Source organism: Pelodiscus sinensis, chromosome 13 (genome assembly GCF_049634645.1).
Source record: "Pelodiscus sinensis isolate JC-2024 chromosome 13, ASM4963464v1, whole genome shotgun sequence".
Lineage (NCBI taxonomy): Eukaryota > Metazoa > Chordata > Testudines > Trionychidae > Pelodiscus > Pelodiscus sinensis.
The window spans coordinates 34,949,350-34,963,692 of NC_134723.1; the positions used below are offsets into that span (position 1 = coordinate 34,949,350).

At 46.6% G+C, this 14,343-nt stretch overlaps 1 protein-coding gene across 8 annotated transcripts in view; it reads right to left on the minus strand.

Moving 5' to 3' along the window:
* MAP7D3 (MAP7 domain containing 3) overlaps positions 1 to 1,813 on the minus strand; it is a 75,457-nt gene extending 73,644 nt beyond the window's left edge. For 4 of the 8 annotated variants that reach the window (XM_075941030.1, XM_075941037.1, XM_075941036.1 and 1 more), the window contains exon 1: positions 1,581 to 1,812. In XM_075941030.1, coding sequence (XP_075797145.1) covers positions 1,581 to 1,629 — 49 coding nt within the window. In that variant the 5' untranslated portion in view covers positions 1,630 to 1,812. Of the gene's footprint in view, positions 1 to 1,580 lie in introns of all 8 variants that reach the window. The other 4 variants (XM_075941034.1, XM_075941029.1, XM_075941032.1 and 1 more) reach the window with 2 other exon arrangements.
* Positions 1,814 to 14,343: the final 12,530 nt, after the last annotated feature.

Sequence of the window (14,343 nt, forward strand, 5' to 3'; positions counted from 1 at the left end):
AACCTTAAGACTGATTTGTAAGAATCACCAGAACTCTTACATCAGTAATTGCATTGGTACATAAAGAAATCTCAGTCACAGATATAGACTGATAACTTTAAACAAAGTAGGTTTGTACAATGTCTAGGTTAGCTAATTTTTGCATCAAGCCTACAAACCAGAGATCATAAATCTCTTTCCTCTAGTCTCTTCATTATGCATAGTCTGGAATAGTCAAAATCTTTTAATCTGTTACTGACCCACCCCCAAATCTATTGTGTGCACACATGCATAACACTCACTCTACCCAGAGCACACAATGGATTAACAAGGACCCCAATGTACACAAACCCTAAAAGAAGAAAAAAAATCTAAAGCAATTTGTAACAATAAAGTTACCATATGTGAACTTCCAAAAAATAGAACACTCCTGTTATATACCATATAACACATTAATACAATGTGAGTTGGTAGATACAGATATAAATATACTCCCTCTCAGAAGTGTCCTCTTTTTTGAAAGTTAAAATATGGTAACCCTAATAAAACTAAATTTAAATATCTCTAACCCTATTAGTGGTATCTTAATTCCAAAAAAGCATCGTTAAGAGTTCGATTGGGAAACAAAATTTCAGACTCCAGGCTGACACTTCATCCTTTGCAAGAAACGCCCAGTGTCTGCTGCAGTAACAACTGTGATGAGATGTCTGCAAAAACCTAGAAAATTGAGACAAGACTCATTAAAGAGCTATAACAGTTTGGGCTTTCAAGGGGCCACAAAAGGCAGACAATTCATTTTAAAATGAACTACTCAAGTGGCTTTCATTACTGAGTATGTACTGCAGACATCTCAAATCAGCAGCTGAAGTCGTGTAGGAAAATTGCGAGCAGTAATTTTATAGGCAAATCAAGGCAAGTGGGTGGGTATAAGGCAGAGTACAGTATAATTTTTTTTTAATGTAAGTCAGACCCTGGTATTAATACAGCATCTATGAACTGGAGAGGGAGGGGGGGGGGGAAGAGGGGAAGAGACTTCTGTTTCAAATACCAGTCAAGAAATATTTTCAACTTAAAACCCTGACGTAGGAAGGCCTGGGATTTCAAAGCTGTGAGAGACTCCACAGAAGCCACAGATTTCTTTTCCAGAATCGCTTTCCCGTTGCAACGCAGCCCCGCAGGAAGAGGGCCGGACAGGCAGCACAGAGAAAGGGGGAGATCAGAGGCAGGGTGGGGGGCGGCACAAACAAAAGGGGGAGAACGGAAGAGAATTACGGGGGGGGGCAAAAGAAGGGGGCAGGATGGGAGGCGCAGGCCAGTGAGCGGAAGAGGGGGCAGACACGGTCTCCCCACTGCCCCCCATTCATCCCAGGGCGCAGCGGGGGGGCTGGGACCGCGGTCCCGGATCTCTGCTCTCGGGAGGGGCTGGCGGAGACCCCCCCCCCAGAGGGCCGCGACCCTGGCCTGCTCGCATCTCGGCCCCCCAGCATCCGAGGTGGCTTCCTCTCCTCCCGGGGCGCCGGCTGCCCTGCGCCCCGCTCCGCCTCCCCGGGCCCGGCGACAGCCCGAGGCCCGGGCCGCGAGGCGCCCCCGCCAGCTCTCACCCATCTGCTCCCGCAGCCCCTTCAGCGAGGAGCCACCGCCCTCCGCCATCTTCAGCCTGGGGAAGGAGCCGCTCGCTGCCGGCCGGGGAGAGCCTCGGGAGAGCGGGAGGCGCAGTGCGCAGGCTCCGGGTCGCCCGCCCCCGGCAGCGCTGCCGCAAGGGAAGGAAACAGCGCCCGGCCTGGAGCCAGGTCCGCCCCTCGGCCCCGCCCCCTTCCCGCCTCAGCGCCTCGCTCGGCCCCTCCCCCCCAGTTCCCGCCTCCCTGTCAGCCCCTTCCCCCCCGGCTCCCGCCACGCCCCCTTCCCGCCTCAGCGCTTCTCAGCCCCGCCCCCCGCCTCTCCTTCCCGCCTCAGCCCCGAGCCTGCGCCCCTCAGCTCCCGCCTTCCCGCCTCAGAGCCCGTCTGCCCCGCCCCCAGCCTCTCAGTCCTTCCCTCCCCCTCACTGCTCTCCCCCCGCAGAGGGCCGGGCCGCGGGCATCGCGCACTTGGGGAGCCGTTCGAGAGCGCGTGCGAGCCCCGCGCCCCTCCGCCGTGTCGCGGGCACCTGCGCTGCCAGGACAGTAGGTGCGTTCTCCCTGCCCCCCCGGGGGTGTGTGACAGCAAACACCGTGCGGGGGTGGGGGTGGGCTCCTCACTGCTGCCCTGGCAGCTTCCCCCTGCACGTGGGGAGCCCCCTCGTGTGTGTTGCTAAAGGCAGCCAGCAAAGTAACGTCACATTTCTGACAGGTACTGTCCTATGGCAACCCCTGGTCCCTGCCAGCGCTTTACATAGCCCCTGCCGGCTTTTGCAGCAGCTCTTGCCAGAGCTGTGTTCAGGTTCACGTGTGCAATCCCTTGATTCCAGCAGGTCAGGCTTTACCAGAGGCGCCAGCGATCAGGAGGCTTGGGATTCAGTCCTGAGTGCTGACTCCTCTCCTCCTGCCAGTGCCACCAGTTATATGCAAGCATGGAGGGTGGCTGAGCCTTTGCTAGTCCATCGCTCATAGCTGTTTCCTGGCTTTCACAATCAAGAATAAAACAAGCATAGGAACTTTGGGAAAAAGTGGTGTTATTGTGGGCTCAGTCCTGAAAAATGTTGAGTGTCTCCCCACACCACATCCCAGGAAAATCACCACTTTAGTCCCTATGTAGACACCTGTGATAATAGTGCTCACATAGACACAATTCATGCACCATTCAATGGCAAGCAGTGAATTATGATAAGTCTAAATATAGGCTGCCATGCTGGTTAGTTTCTGCTTCATTAAGAAGTAAATAGTAAAAAATAAAATCCCTATTGAAAAGAGATGATCCCTCTGAAAATGTTATATAGGTTTATTCTTAGAGCCCTGCGTGGATACAAAATTTGTAGCTGCATCCCCCAAAATAAACCATGGATATCTGCATTGACATCTGGGGATGCGGATACCTGGGAACATAAAGCAGACATCCATGGGTTTTCAGGGCTCTAGTTCTTCATACTAAGAAACAACCCAGTTCAAAGGATTTTTTCAAATCAGCTACATCAGCCATCCATGTATGACAAGCATGGAGGTTTCAGACAGTGGTAGATGTACCCTACTAGGTCTAAAACTCAGTTGTTCATTAGTGAAGAGCTTATTTAAATCCAAATCATAGGATTGGAAGATCATCAGGAGATCATCGAATCCAACCCTCTGCCCAAAACAGGACCAACCCCAACTAAATCATCTCAGCCAGTGCTTTGTCAAGCTGGGACTTAAAAACCTCCAGGGATGGCGATTCCACCACCTCCCTAGGAAACCCAATCCAGTGATTCATCACCCTCCTAGTGTAATAGTTTTTTTCTAATATCCAACCTAGACCTCCATCACTACAACTTGAGACCATTGCTCCTCATTCTGTCATCCATCACCACTGAGAACAGCCTCTCTCCATCCTCTTTGGAATCCCCCTTCAGTAGTTGAAGGCTGCTATCAAATCTTCTCCCCCCCCCCCCTCATTCTTCTGTAGACTAAATAAGCCCAAATCCCTCAGCTTCTTGTAAATCAAGTGTTCTAGCCCCCTAATCATTTTGGTTGTCCTCCACTGGACTTTATGTAATGGGGGCCCCAGAATTGGATGCAATATTCCAGATGTGCCCTCATCAGTGCTGAATAAAGGGGAATAATCACTTTTCTAGATCTGCTGGCAATGCTCCTCCTAATGCAATCTAATATGCTGTTAGCCTTCTTAGCTACAACAGCACACTGTTGACTCATATCCAACTTCTCATCCACTGTAATACCCAGGTTTTTTTCTGCTGAACTGCTGCTTAACCAGTCAGTCCCCAGCCTTATAACAGTGCTTGGGATTCTTCTGTCCCAAGTGCAGGACTCTGCACTTGTCCTTGTTGAACCTCATCAGATTTCTTTTGGCCCAAACCTCCAATTTGTCTAGGTCACTCTGGACCCTATCCCTATCCTCCAAAGTATCTATCTCTTCTCCTAGCTTAGTGTCATCTGCAAACTTGCTGAGGGTGCAATCCATCCCCTTCACCTAAATCATTAATAAAGATGTTGAACAAAACCAGCCCCAGTACTGACCCTTGAGGGACTCCATTTGATACCGACCACCACCTAGACATTGAGCCGTTGATCACTACCTGTTGAGCCCGACAATCTAGCCAGCTTTCTATCCACCTTACAGTCCATTTATCCAATCCATACTTCCTTAATTAGCTGGCAAGAATACTGTGGGAGCCCATATCAAAAGCCTTGCTCAAGTCAAGATATATCACGTCCACTGCCTTCCACATATCCACAGAGTCAGTTACTTTGTCATGGAAGGCAATCCATGGAAGGTTGGTCAGGCATGATTTGCCCTTGGTGAATCCATGTTGGCTATTCCTGATCACTTTCTTCTCTTCCAAGTGTTTGAAAATGGATTCCTAGAGGATCTCCTCAATGATTTTTCCAGGGACTAAGGTAAGGCTGACCAGTCTGTAGTTCCCTGGATTGTCCTTCTTCCCTTTTTTAAAGATGGGCGCTATATTTGCCTTTTTCCAGTCATCAAGGACTTCCACCGATAACCATGAGTTTTCAAAGATAATGGCCAGTGGCTCTGCAATCACATTATGGACGTTAATGGTTAACCAGTAAGCCTTACCTTACCAGTTATGGTTAACTGGTAGGGGCTGGAGCAGCCCTTGCCCACCACAGGCAGTGGGCTGCTCCAGACCTGCAACGCCCATCACAGGTAGGGGGGCTTCAGCCCTGCTTGTCTGGGGTGGGGGGTGGAGCGGGGTTCCCACCCCATTAATCAGTTAACCAGTTAACCAATTAAATGGGATTTTACATCCCTAACTCACATCAGCCAACCCTCGGATGCATTAGATCTGCCCCCATGGATCTGTGTGTATGTCCATCTTTTCTAAATAGTTCTTAAGCTGTTCTTTCTCCACCAAGGGCTGCTTGCCTCCTTCCCATACTATATTGCCTAGTGCAGTAGTCTGTGAAGCTGATCTTGTCTGTGAAGACAGAGGCAAAAAAAAAGTATTGCGTACTTCAGCTTTTCCCACATTATCTGTCACTAGGGGTATGTCTAGATTACATGCCTCTGCCGACAGAGGCATGTAAAATAGGCTACCCGACATAGTCAATGAAGCGGGGATTTAAATATCCCCGGCTTCATTAAAATAAAAATGGCTGCTGCGCTGTGCCGGCTCAGCTAATCGTCGGCACAGCGTGCGAGTCAAGATGCAGATTGGTTGACAAGGGAAGCCTTTGTCGACCGCTCTTGTAAACCTCGTTTCACGATATGGATGTGTCTGAAGAACAATTTGGATCCACTTTGTAGTGCATCATTCTGCAAGTCTCTTTCTATGCCTTTTAGTGTCAGTGTGATTTAAGAAGTAAACTCCCAAGATGTTTGCTATATTGGATGTTGGTAGAAAAAAAAAGTTTAGCTTAGCTAATCCTTATGGCTTGTTTAGTTAGTTAGCTAGATTTAGAATCAACCAAATATACAGTACAGAAAGCTACAGCAAGAGAAATCTAGAGTTGCCAAGTTGCTATGGAGTATCATTTTCTTATTTTATATTACAAAATGCATGCCTCTTATTTTGGAACAACATGGTCACAGACCATAATCATAGAATACTAGAACTGGAAGGGTCCATGAGAGGTCATCAAGTACAGTCCCATGCCCTCATGGCAGGACCAAGCACCATTTAGACCATACCTGATAAATGTTTGTCTAAGCTGCTCTTAAATGTCACCAATGATGGAGACAGCATTCCTAGGCAATTTATTCCAGTACTTAATAAGGATGTTAAAGACTCACAGTCCCCAACTGACTCCGGGCTCCATGCTATGCTGCATGCCACTAGGAGCCCGGGGACAGCTGGGGAGTCCTCAGCTGACCCCAGGTTCTGCGTGGCACTTCCCCAGAACCCAGGATCAGCTGGGGCTCCACGGCAGCTGCCCCTTTGAAATGCACGGAGGCAGCATTTTAAAGGGGCAACCCATGGCACAGCTGATCTATAGATCAGCTGTGCAATGGCTGCCCCTTTAAAATGCTGACTATGTGCGATTCAAAAGGGCAGCCCTGGATCCTGGGGTCAGCTGGGGACTCCCCAGCTGATCCCGAGATCCAGGAAAATGCTGCAGGGAGCCCCTTTGAATCGTGCAGAGGTGGCGTTTTAAAGGGGCAGCCTGCTGCACATCTGATTCACAGATCAGCTGTTCAGCAGCCACCTTGTGGTTTCAAAGTGGCAGCGCCACTGTGTGGCATTGCCACTTTGAAGTACCCTTCCCCCCCCCTTTGCTGCCTGTATCTGAGGCAGCAAGGAGGGGGATATCAACTAGTCAAAAGACTATCCGATAAGCAAATGCTTATTGGATAGTCAACTAATCTTTAACATCCCTTTTACTTACCCATCCTGACAGTTTGGAAGTTTTTCCTAATGTCCAAGCTAAACCTCCCTTGCTTCAATTTAAGCCCATCGCTTCTTGTCCCATCATCAGAGGTTGAGGAAAATCATGTTTCTCTCTCTTCCTTGTGACACCCTCTTAAGTATTTGAAAACAGCTATCATGTCCCGTTTCAGTCTTTTCCAAATTAAATAAACCCAGTTCTTTCAGACTTCCCCTATAGATGATGTTTTCTAGACCTTTAATCATTTTTGTTGCTCTTCTCTGGACCCTCTCCAATTTCTCCACATCTTTCCTGAAATGCAGTGCCAAGAACAGGACACAATACTCCAATTGAAACTTAATCAGCACAGAATAGAGCGGAAGAATTACTTCTTGTGCCTTGCTCACAACACTCCCCTATTAATACATCCCAGAATGATTGTTTTGTCTGCAACCGTGTCACACTGTTGACTCATATTTAATTTGTGGTCCACTATGACCTCAAGATACCTTTCTGCAGTACTTCTTCCTAGACAGTAATTTCCTACTCTGTATGTACGAAACTGATTATTCCTTCCTAAGTAGAGTAATTATAATGGTGATGCAGTAAGTCTGGGTATGTCTACACTACAAAGTTAGTTCGAACTAACGGATGTTAGTTCGAATTAACTTTGATAGGCGCTACACTAGCGCTCCGCTAGTTCGAATTTAAATCGAACTAGCGGAGCGCTTAGTTCGAACTAGGAAAACCTCATTTTACGAGGATTAAGCCTAGTTCGAACTTACTAGTTCGAATTAAGGGGTGTGTAGCCCCTTAATTTGAACTAGTGGGAGACTAGCCCTCCCCAGGTTTCCCTGGTGGCCACTCTGGCCAACACCAGGGAAACTCTATTGCCCTCCCGGCCCCGGACCGCTTAAAGGGGCACGGACTGGCTACGGTGCCCGTGCCAAGTGCAAGCCTGCCAGCACCCAGCCAGCAGACCCTGCACCTGACACAGCACAGAGCCACCCACCTGATGTCCCCCAGCCCACCCCCTCTTCCCGGGACCAGGCTGGCGGCTCCCGGGAGCTTGCCCGGGACCGCAAGAGGCGGGCACCTTCCTGGGCTAGTGCAGACATCGTGGACCTCGTCCACGATCTCCGCACTAGGCACAGGAAAGTGGCCGTCTAGGGCAGGAGAGCTGCCAGCCTGGCCACCCAGGAGCAGGTGTGCATGAAAATCAAGGGGGTCCACTGAGACCCCCGACCCTGAGCCCTGAGCTTACAATGGCCGTACTGGGTCAGACCAAAGGTCCATCTAGCCCAGTAGCCTGTCTGCCGACAGCGGCCAACACTAGGGACCCTGGAGGGGATGGACCGAAGACAGTGACCAAGCCATTTGTCTCGTGCCATCCCTCTCCAGCCTTCCACAAACTTTGGGCAGGGACACCACTCCTACCCCCTGGCTAAGACTACTCCATGGACCCAACCTCCATGACTTGATCTCACTTCCCTTTAAACTCTGTTCTAGTTGTAGCCTTCACAGCCTCCTGCAGCAAGGAGTTCCACCGGTTAACTATTTGCTTTGTGAAGAACAACAACTTTCTCTTACTAGTTTCAAGCCTGCTACCCATTCCTTTCCTTTGGTGTCCTCTAGTCCTTCTTTATGGGAACTCATGAAGAACTTTTCTGAATGCACCCTCTCCACCCAACCCCTGCTTTTAGAGACCTCTATCCTGTCCCCACTCCATCTCCTCTTTTCTAAGCTGAACAGTCCCAGTCTCTGTAGCCTCTCTTCATCTGGGACCTGTTCCCAACCCCTGATCATTGTAGTTGCCCTCCCCTCTCCCAGCCTCTCTCTTCCCATCTCCCACCTCCTTTTCCCAGTGTCCCCCAGTTTTGTTCAATAAAGAGAGATTCTATTTTTGAGCACACGTTTTCTTTATTTTGTACATCAGGAAGGGGGGCTAGGGAAGGGTAAGTGGAAGGAGGTGAGGGAGGAATGGGGCACGAGCCCCCGATGGGGAGGACTGGGCTGGCTCTGCGGGCTTCTGGGGGTGGAAGCTCTCCTGCAGCCCCCCAATTGCCCCCTTTCCCCAGATGGCAGCCTGCGGCAAGTGCAGCCGGTCTGATGGCCGAGTGCTGTGATGTGCCCAGTGTGGGCATTCCGGGCACTCCAAGCCAGGACTGGTTTTCAAGCGGGGCACCCCTGAGAACTGTTTGTCCGGGGTGGGGGTCAGGTCCCTTTAAGCGCAGCCCTCGGCTAGCCTGAGACTGTGTCTCCACGCTCTAAGTCCTCCTCTGATGCCCTGCCAGTACTGCTTCCGGCCATCCTTAAGCCCTGTTCAGGGTCCACTCAATGTGGACATGCTAGTTCGAATTAGCAAAACGCTAATTCGAACTTGTTTTTAGTTCTAGACGCGTTAGTTTGAATTAGCTTAGTTCGAATTAACTAATTCGAACTAAGTTAGTTCGAACTAACTCTGTAGTGTAGACATACCCTCTATTTCTTATTTTACTAAAGCAAAATTCAGCAGAAGCATAGGGAGAAGGCAGGGGAGGCTTTCGCGAAGCAGACTCTGTTTGCGGGGTGGGTCTGAGCTCCCAGCCGACAGAGGTTGCTCCGCATCCCACAGAACACCTTCTGTCCGCAATGATTCTGGGCCTGCTGCAGGCAGAGGCTACTTTGCAGCAACAGACTCTGTCCACGGATTTTAGACCCCCCCATGGACAGTCTGCTGCCACCCCGCTGTATCAGAGGAAGCAGCGCAGGGCAACAGGCAGCCAGTTCACAAAGGGAACTGTTTTTCTGATAGAGAAGCAGCAGTGCAGGGTAGCAAGGGGGTTCCCTTGGAGCCTCCCTTCCCAGCTGCTGCCTGTATTAGAGGCAGCAGCACAGGGGGAGGGCAGGGGAAGCTATCGCAAAACAGCTCCTGTTTGCCCTGCTCCTGGGGACTATCAAATACAGTAGTCGTGTAACCACTAAAATTTCATGCAGTTACACGACTATTCAATTACATGATATCTAACATCCCTAACTTGGAATCAGATCTTCATGAAAATGATAGTGAGAGTTGGGAAGATGAGAACTAGTTGCAGAAGTTTTAAGGGCACTGTACATTTAGCATTCTGAGGACTTGTCTGTTAGAGTTAATCAAATTTGAAAATTAAATAAAAGAGTTTAAGGACAACTGCTAGTTAGCAACTCAGGAGACTGCTGCAATTGCAAATGTGCAACATTTATGTAACATTTAAGATTTAGTTTAATAAAATGTAAGTGCTATTGTGTTTGTGTGTGTGACATTTCATTCTTACCATTCCTAATGGTTTGCTTCTGCATCTGCAGCTTGACACAGGTAATGAATATTATGTACTATTTCCTGAATTAATAAAAATCAACTTATTAGGTCATACATGGGAAGAGTGGAGAGGAAGCAGTTATTAAGTAATTCAGCATTTCAAAGGTGACTGCAAATAAAAAAGCTTAGTACTATTTTACATATAGGCTCCATCTTAGCTTGAGGATGCTGACTACAGATTTGCCTTTGTTCCTTTGTTATTGTTGCTTTCCCTCTCATTGTCTATGCTTGTAAAATTACACTCTGGGGGAGGGGTTGTCTTACTTGTTTCCTCTTGATTTTATACACTGCCATCTAACATTTGTTTTCTTTTAAATAAAATAGGCAATTTAATTGTGGGAGAGAACAAAAGATTACTGAATTCCCAAGGACATTTTGATGTTTAGATTAATAAAAATACTTTGAATTTATATATTGCTTGCAATTTATGAGAGTACTTTATAGGTATTAATAAATTAAATCTCACAACACTACTTCAAGGTACACAATTGCAGACAGTGGTGCTAAAACAATTTTTAGGGTGGGATGCTGAGCTGATCCCCTCCCCTCGGCCTGACCCCATCTGCTCTTCTCACTTCATCAAGCTGGAGCCACAGCTGGTGGCTGGGACCCTAGGGCTGACAGCAGAACACATGGGGCTGGAAGCCAAGACTCCCAGAGGCAATGGGGCCAGCAACTGGGACCTCCTGGAGGAGTCAGCTAGAAGCCTGTTGATAGTGGGACCCCACATGGAGTGCCAAATCTCGAGGATGCTGCCCCTGCACCTCTACTTCTTGAGCCTATGATTGTAAGTGCATTACCGTCATCTACAAATGAAGAAACTGAATCTCTACTTAACAAGGCTTAACAAAGTCACTGCTTAACAAAGTCACCCACAAAATAGCATAGTGACAAATAGAACCCAAGTATCCTAAGTCCCTGACCAGGTTTCTAATATATTTTCAATTTTTCCTTCCATCGTAGCTATTGTGGAAGATTTCCAAAATGTTTCTGTGTGAGTTTTATAAAATAACACAATGGTAAACTAAAATGTTGGGACAATATATGTGATTTCATCTAAATGTCTTCATGTCTTTGCAAGTCTCTTGAGTAGCATGCTACTGTGAGGTTGGGCTTACCATATGTCTTCTGAATGTTCACAGACCACGTCTACACTGGCAGCTTCGTGCGCAAGAACTCTTTTGCGGATGAGTTCTTGTGTAAAAGCTCTTCCACAAGAGAGCATCTACACTGGCATGTGCTTTTGTGCAAGAGATGTACTTTTGCGCAAGAGCATCCATGCCAGTGTAGACGCTCTCTTGCGCGAGAAAGCACTGATGGCTATTTTAACCTTAGGGGCTTCTTGCACAAGAAATTCATGTTGCCTGGCCTCTTCTGAAAGAAATTCACTGGCCTCTTCTGAAAGAGCTCTTGCACAAGAGGGTTTCTTCCTGAGAAGGAGCGTCAGAGTTCTGGCACAAGAAGCCCTGATTTTCTACAGTACAACATCAGTTTACTTGCTCAAGAACATGCGACCAGTGTAGACAGGCGGCATGTTTTTGTGCAAGAGTGGCCGTTTTCACACAAGAATGCGCCAGTGTAGACACAGCCACAATGTATATTCACAGTGCATTTGAAATGTGATTAGGCCAAACGCTACTGTTGTCCATGTGATGGACATTCTTGTAGGTATTATGTAATAAAAAAGGGAGAAAATGTCACTATCTCTATTTTTGTCTTCAAGTAAAATATCCCAAAAAGAACAATTCTGCTGTAAGAAACTTTTGCAAAATAGAGAACATTGGATGGGCACAAAGAAAGTTTTCAAATTAGATAGCATTTTATGCCATACCCTTTTCAATACATTCATCACATTTAGGGTCTCATCGCAGCTTTTAAAATAGTGCCTGCAGTGTTTCACATCTTATTTTTAGCACATAGAAATGTCAGATTTGAAGATGCAAATTGCATGTATGGATATAAACGAGGGTCAAGGGAAGTACATCAATTCCAGTTTGCACGGACAGATCTGAGTTTTTCCATACACAAAAACTTAGATGGCAAATATTCTTGGCACAGTTTAAAAGGAAGAATGTCATATAACACCCACAGATGCTAGTGTTGGATACATTTCCACATATGAACAACTTCAGTCCTATCCCTTACGGAATGAATGCCCTCCCAATTCCAATTAACTAGGATATCACTTTATAGTTCTCCTAAGAACCCAATTCTTACACAATGTTAGCATTTTTATTATAAATGGGGAGAAAGGGTGAACAAAAATCTGTATCCCCATGTGTGCTTTTCCTTGTACATGCTGTCATCTTGTGTATCTTTCTTTTAGACCGTAAGCAACTTGAGGCAATGATTGCTTTTTTGTGTGTGCATCTTGTACACTAAGAAAATTGTTGGCACTAAATAAACAACAGTAGTTGAGGTGATGAGGCCAAATTTGCCAAACTGGCTACCTAAACTTTCTATGAAAACCCAACATCTGAGCATGCAAATGGGAATTTCATGCATAAGTGACGCTTATTGGATTGCAAATTCTGAATATTGTTTATTATTATTTGAATTTCCATAGAGAGCATGGGCCCCAGTCATGGACTAGGATCTCTGTGCTAGGCACTGTACATACCCAAAATAAAAAGATGTTCCTTTCCCAAAGAGTTTACAATGTGAGTAATATAAGTACAAGACATGAGTCTTAGGGGGATTTGTAGCTTAGGTGGCTATTTTTGAAAAATACATCCCTGTCAGGGCCGTTCCCCCCACTCTGGCACTCTGAGTGCAGAAAGTGGGGCCCACCAAGACTTTAAATATATCTTGCCTCTACAGCCTTTGGTTATAAAAACTCTCCCAGAGTCACAGATTCATTGACTTTGTGGGAGAAGTAGCTGCTACCATCAAGTGATTTATCCCTAAAACCAGGGGAGAACACTTGAATTCTCCCCCACGGTACCCCAAGCTCTTTTGCCCCCAAAAGAGCTTGAAAAAAAAGATAAGAGAAAAACAAGCTGCTGTCTCTGGTAGCTGACTGCCCAGTCTCAGGCAAGCAAATATATACACACAGACCCCTGTTACTTTCCAGGACACAAGAATCAAATCATCACCTTAAAGTGATTTTTATTAACACAACAAAAGATATACTTTATAAGGCATACTTGTTGCTAGATTTTACAGAGCAACTAAGGAACACAAATTAAAACACAGAGGCTACGTCTAGACTACATGCCTCTGGTGACAGAGGCATGTAGATGAGGCTACCAGGCATAGGAAAATGAAGCGGTGATTTAAGTAATCGCTGCTTCATTTAAATTTACATGGCTGCCGCGCTCAGCCGACAAACAGCTTATCAGCTGTTTGTTGGCTCGGCGCTGTAGTCTGGAAGCGCGGGTGTCGACATCAAAGGCATTTGTCGACCACCCAGGTATGCCTCCTGGGATGAGGTTTACCTGGGTGGTCGACAAATGCCTTTGATGTCGACATCCGTGCGTCCAGACTACAGCGCTGAGCCGACAAACAGCTGATCAGCTGTTTGTCAGCTCAGCGCGGCAGCCATGTAAATTTAAATGAAGCGGCGATTATTTAAATCGCCGCTTCATTTTCCTATGCCTGGTAGCCTCATCTACATGCCTCTGTCGCCAGAGGCATGTAGTCTAGACGTAGCCAGAGAAAATCTCTGGGAACAATTCTTAGCTGGTGAATGGGGGAGGGGCGGCATAGATTCACACAGTTCAAACCAAACCACAAAATAAACAAAAATACCCTGATTGCGACTAGATTCACTTTTTACTCACGATCGTCTCTTGGTTCAGTCCACTTCCATGCCCTGAATTCCTTGGAGACATGGTAGTCCTGCCTGGGTTTAAATCATTCTGTGTCTCTCCACTCCTGGTTTAACTCTCCCACACAAAGAAAGCAGACAACTTATCTTATACAATTCAAATTCCAATGGTTCTTCAGGCTCCCTGCCAACACCCTTGCTAGCTACCTGAGTTTAACCCCTTAGTCATCGGGTGCTGGCCAGCACTCCTCCTATCTATCACAGTCCCCATGTCTGTTGCTGTGATTTGGAGTACTGTACTCCTCAGGTAAATAATTAAGATAAGGAGACTTAATTGTCTGAGGTTGCAAATCTGTTCGGCCTACATTACAATGCAAATACTACATTTGAATGCATGCTTTACATCATCAAGCTCATTTAGGCATTTCTGTTTGTTCTGAAATGCAGTTTTACTATTTTTAAAATCATTGCTAAATTATTCGTAATTTTGACGTGATAGCTTCTCAGTGGCATTGAGTGATAAGAGTTTGACAATATAAACAGTGATATGGTAATTTTATCAACCTTAACTCCAGCCATTTTAATCTTATCATGTTCTGATGAGATATTGTATTTTCATTTGAATACACAGTTTTCATTAGCTTATAAGTTCCTCAGATCTGCCTACTGGGTTGAAACGCTTGATCTCAGCCTAGAAATGATACTTCATGGGATTTTTAAGAATGCAAAAAAAGTTTCAGTTACTGGAGCATGAAAGTAATGTTTCTTCTATCAAAAATTATTCAGACTTTTTCCTTCTGTGAATA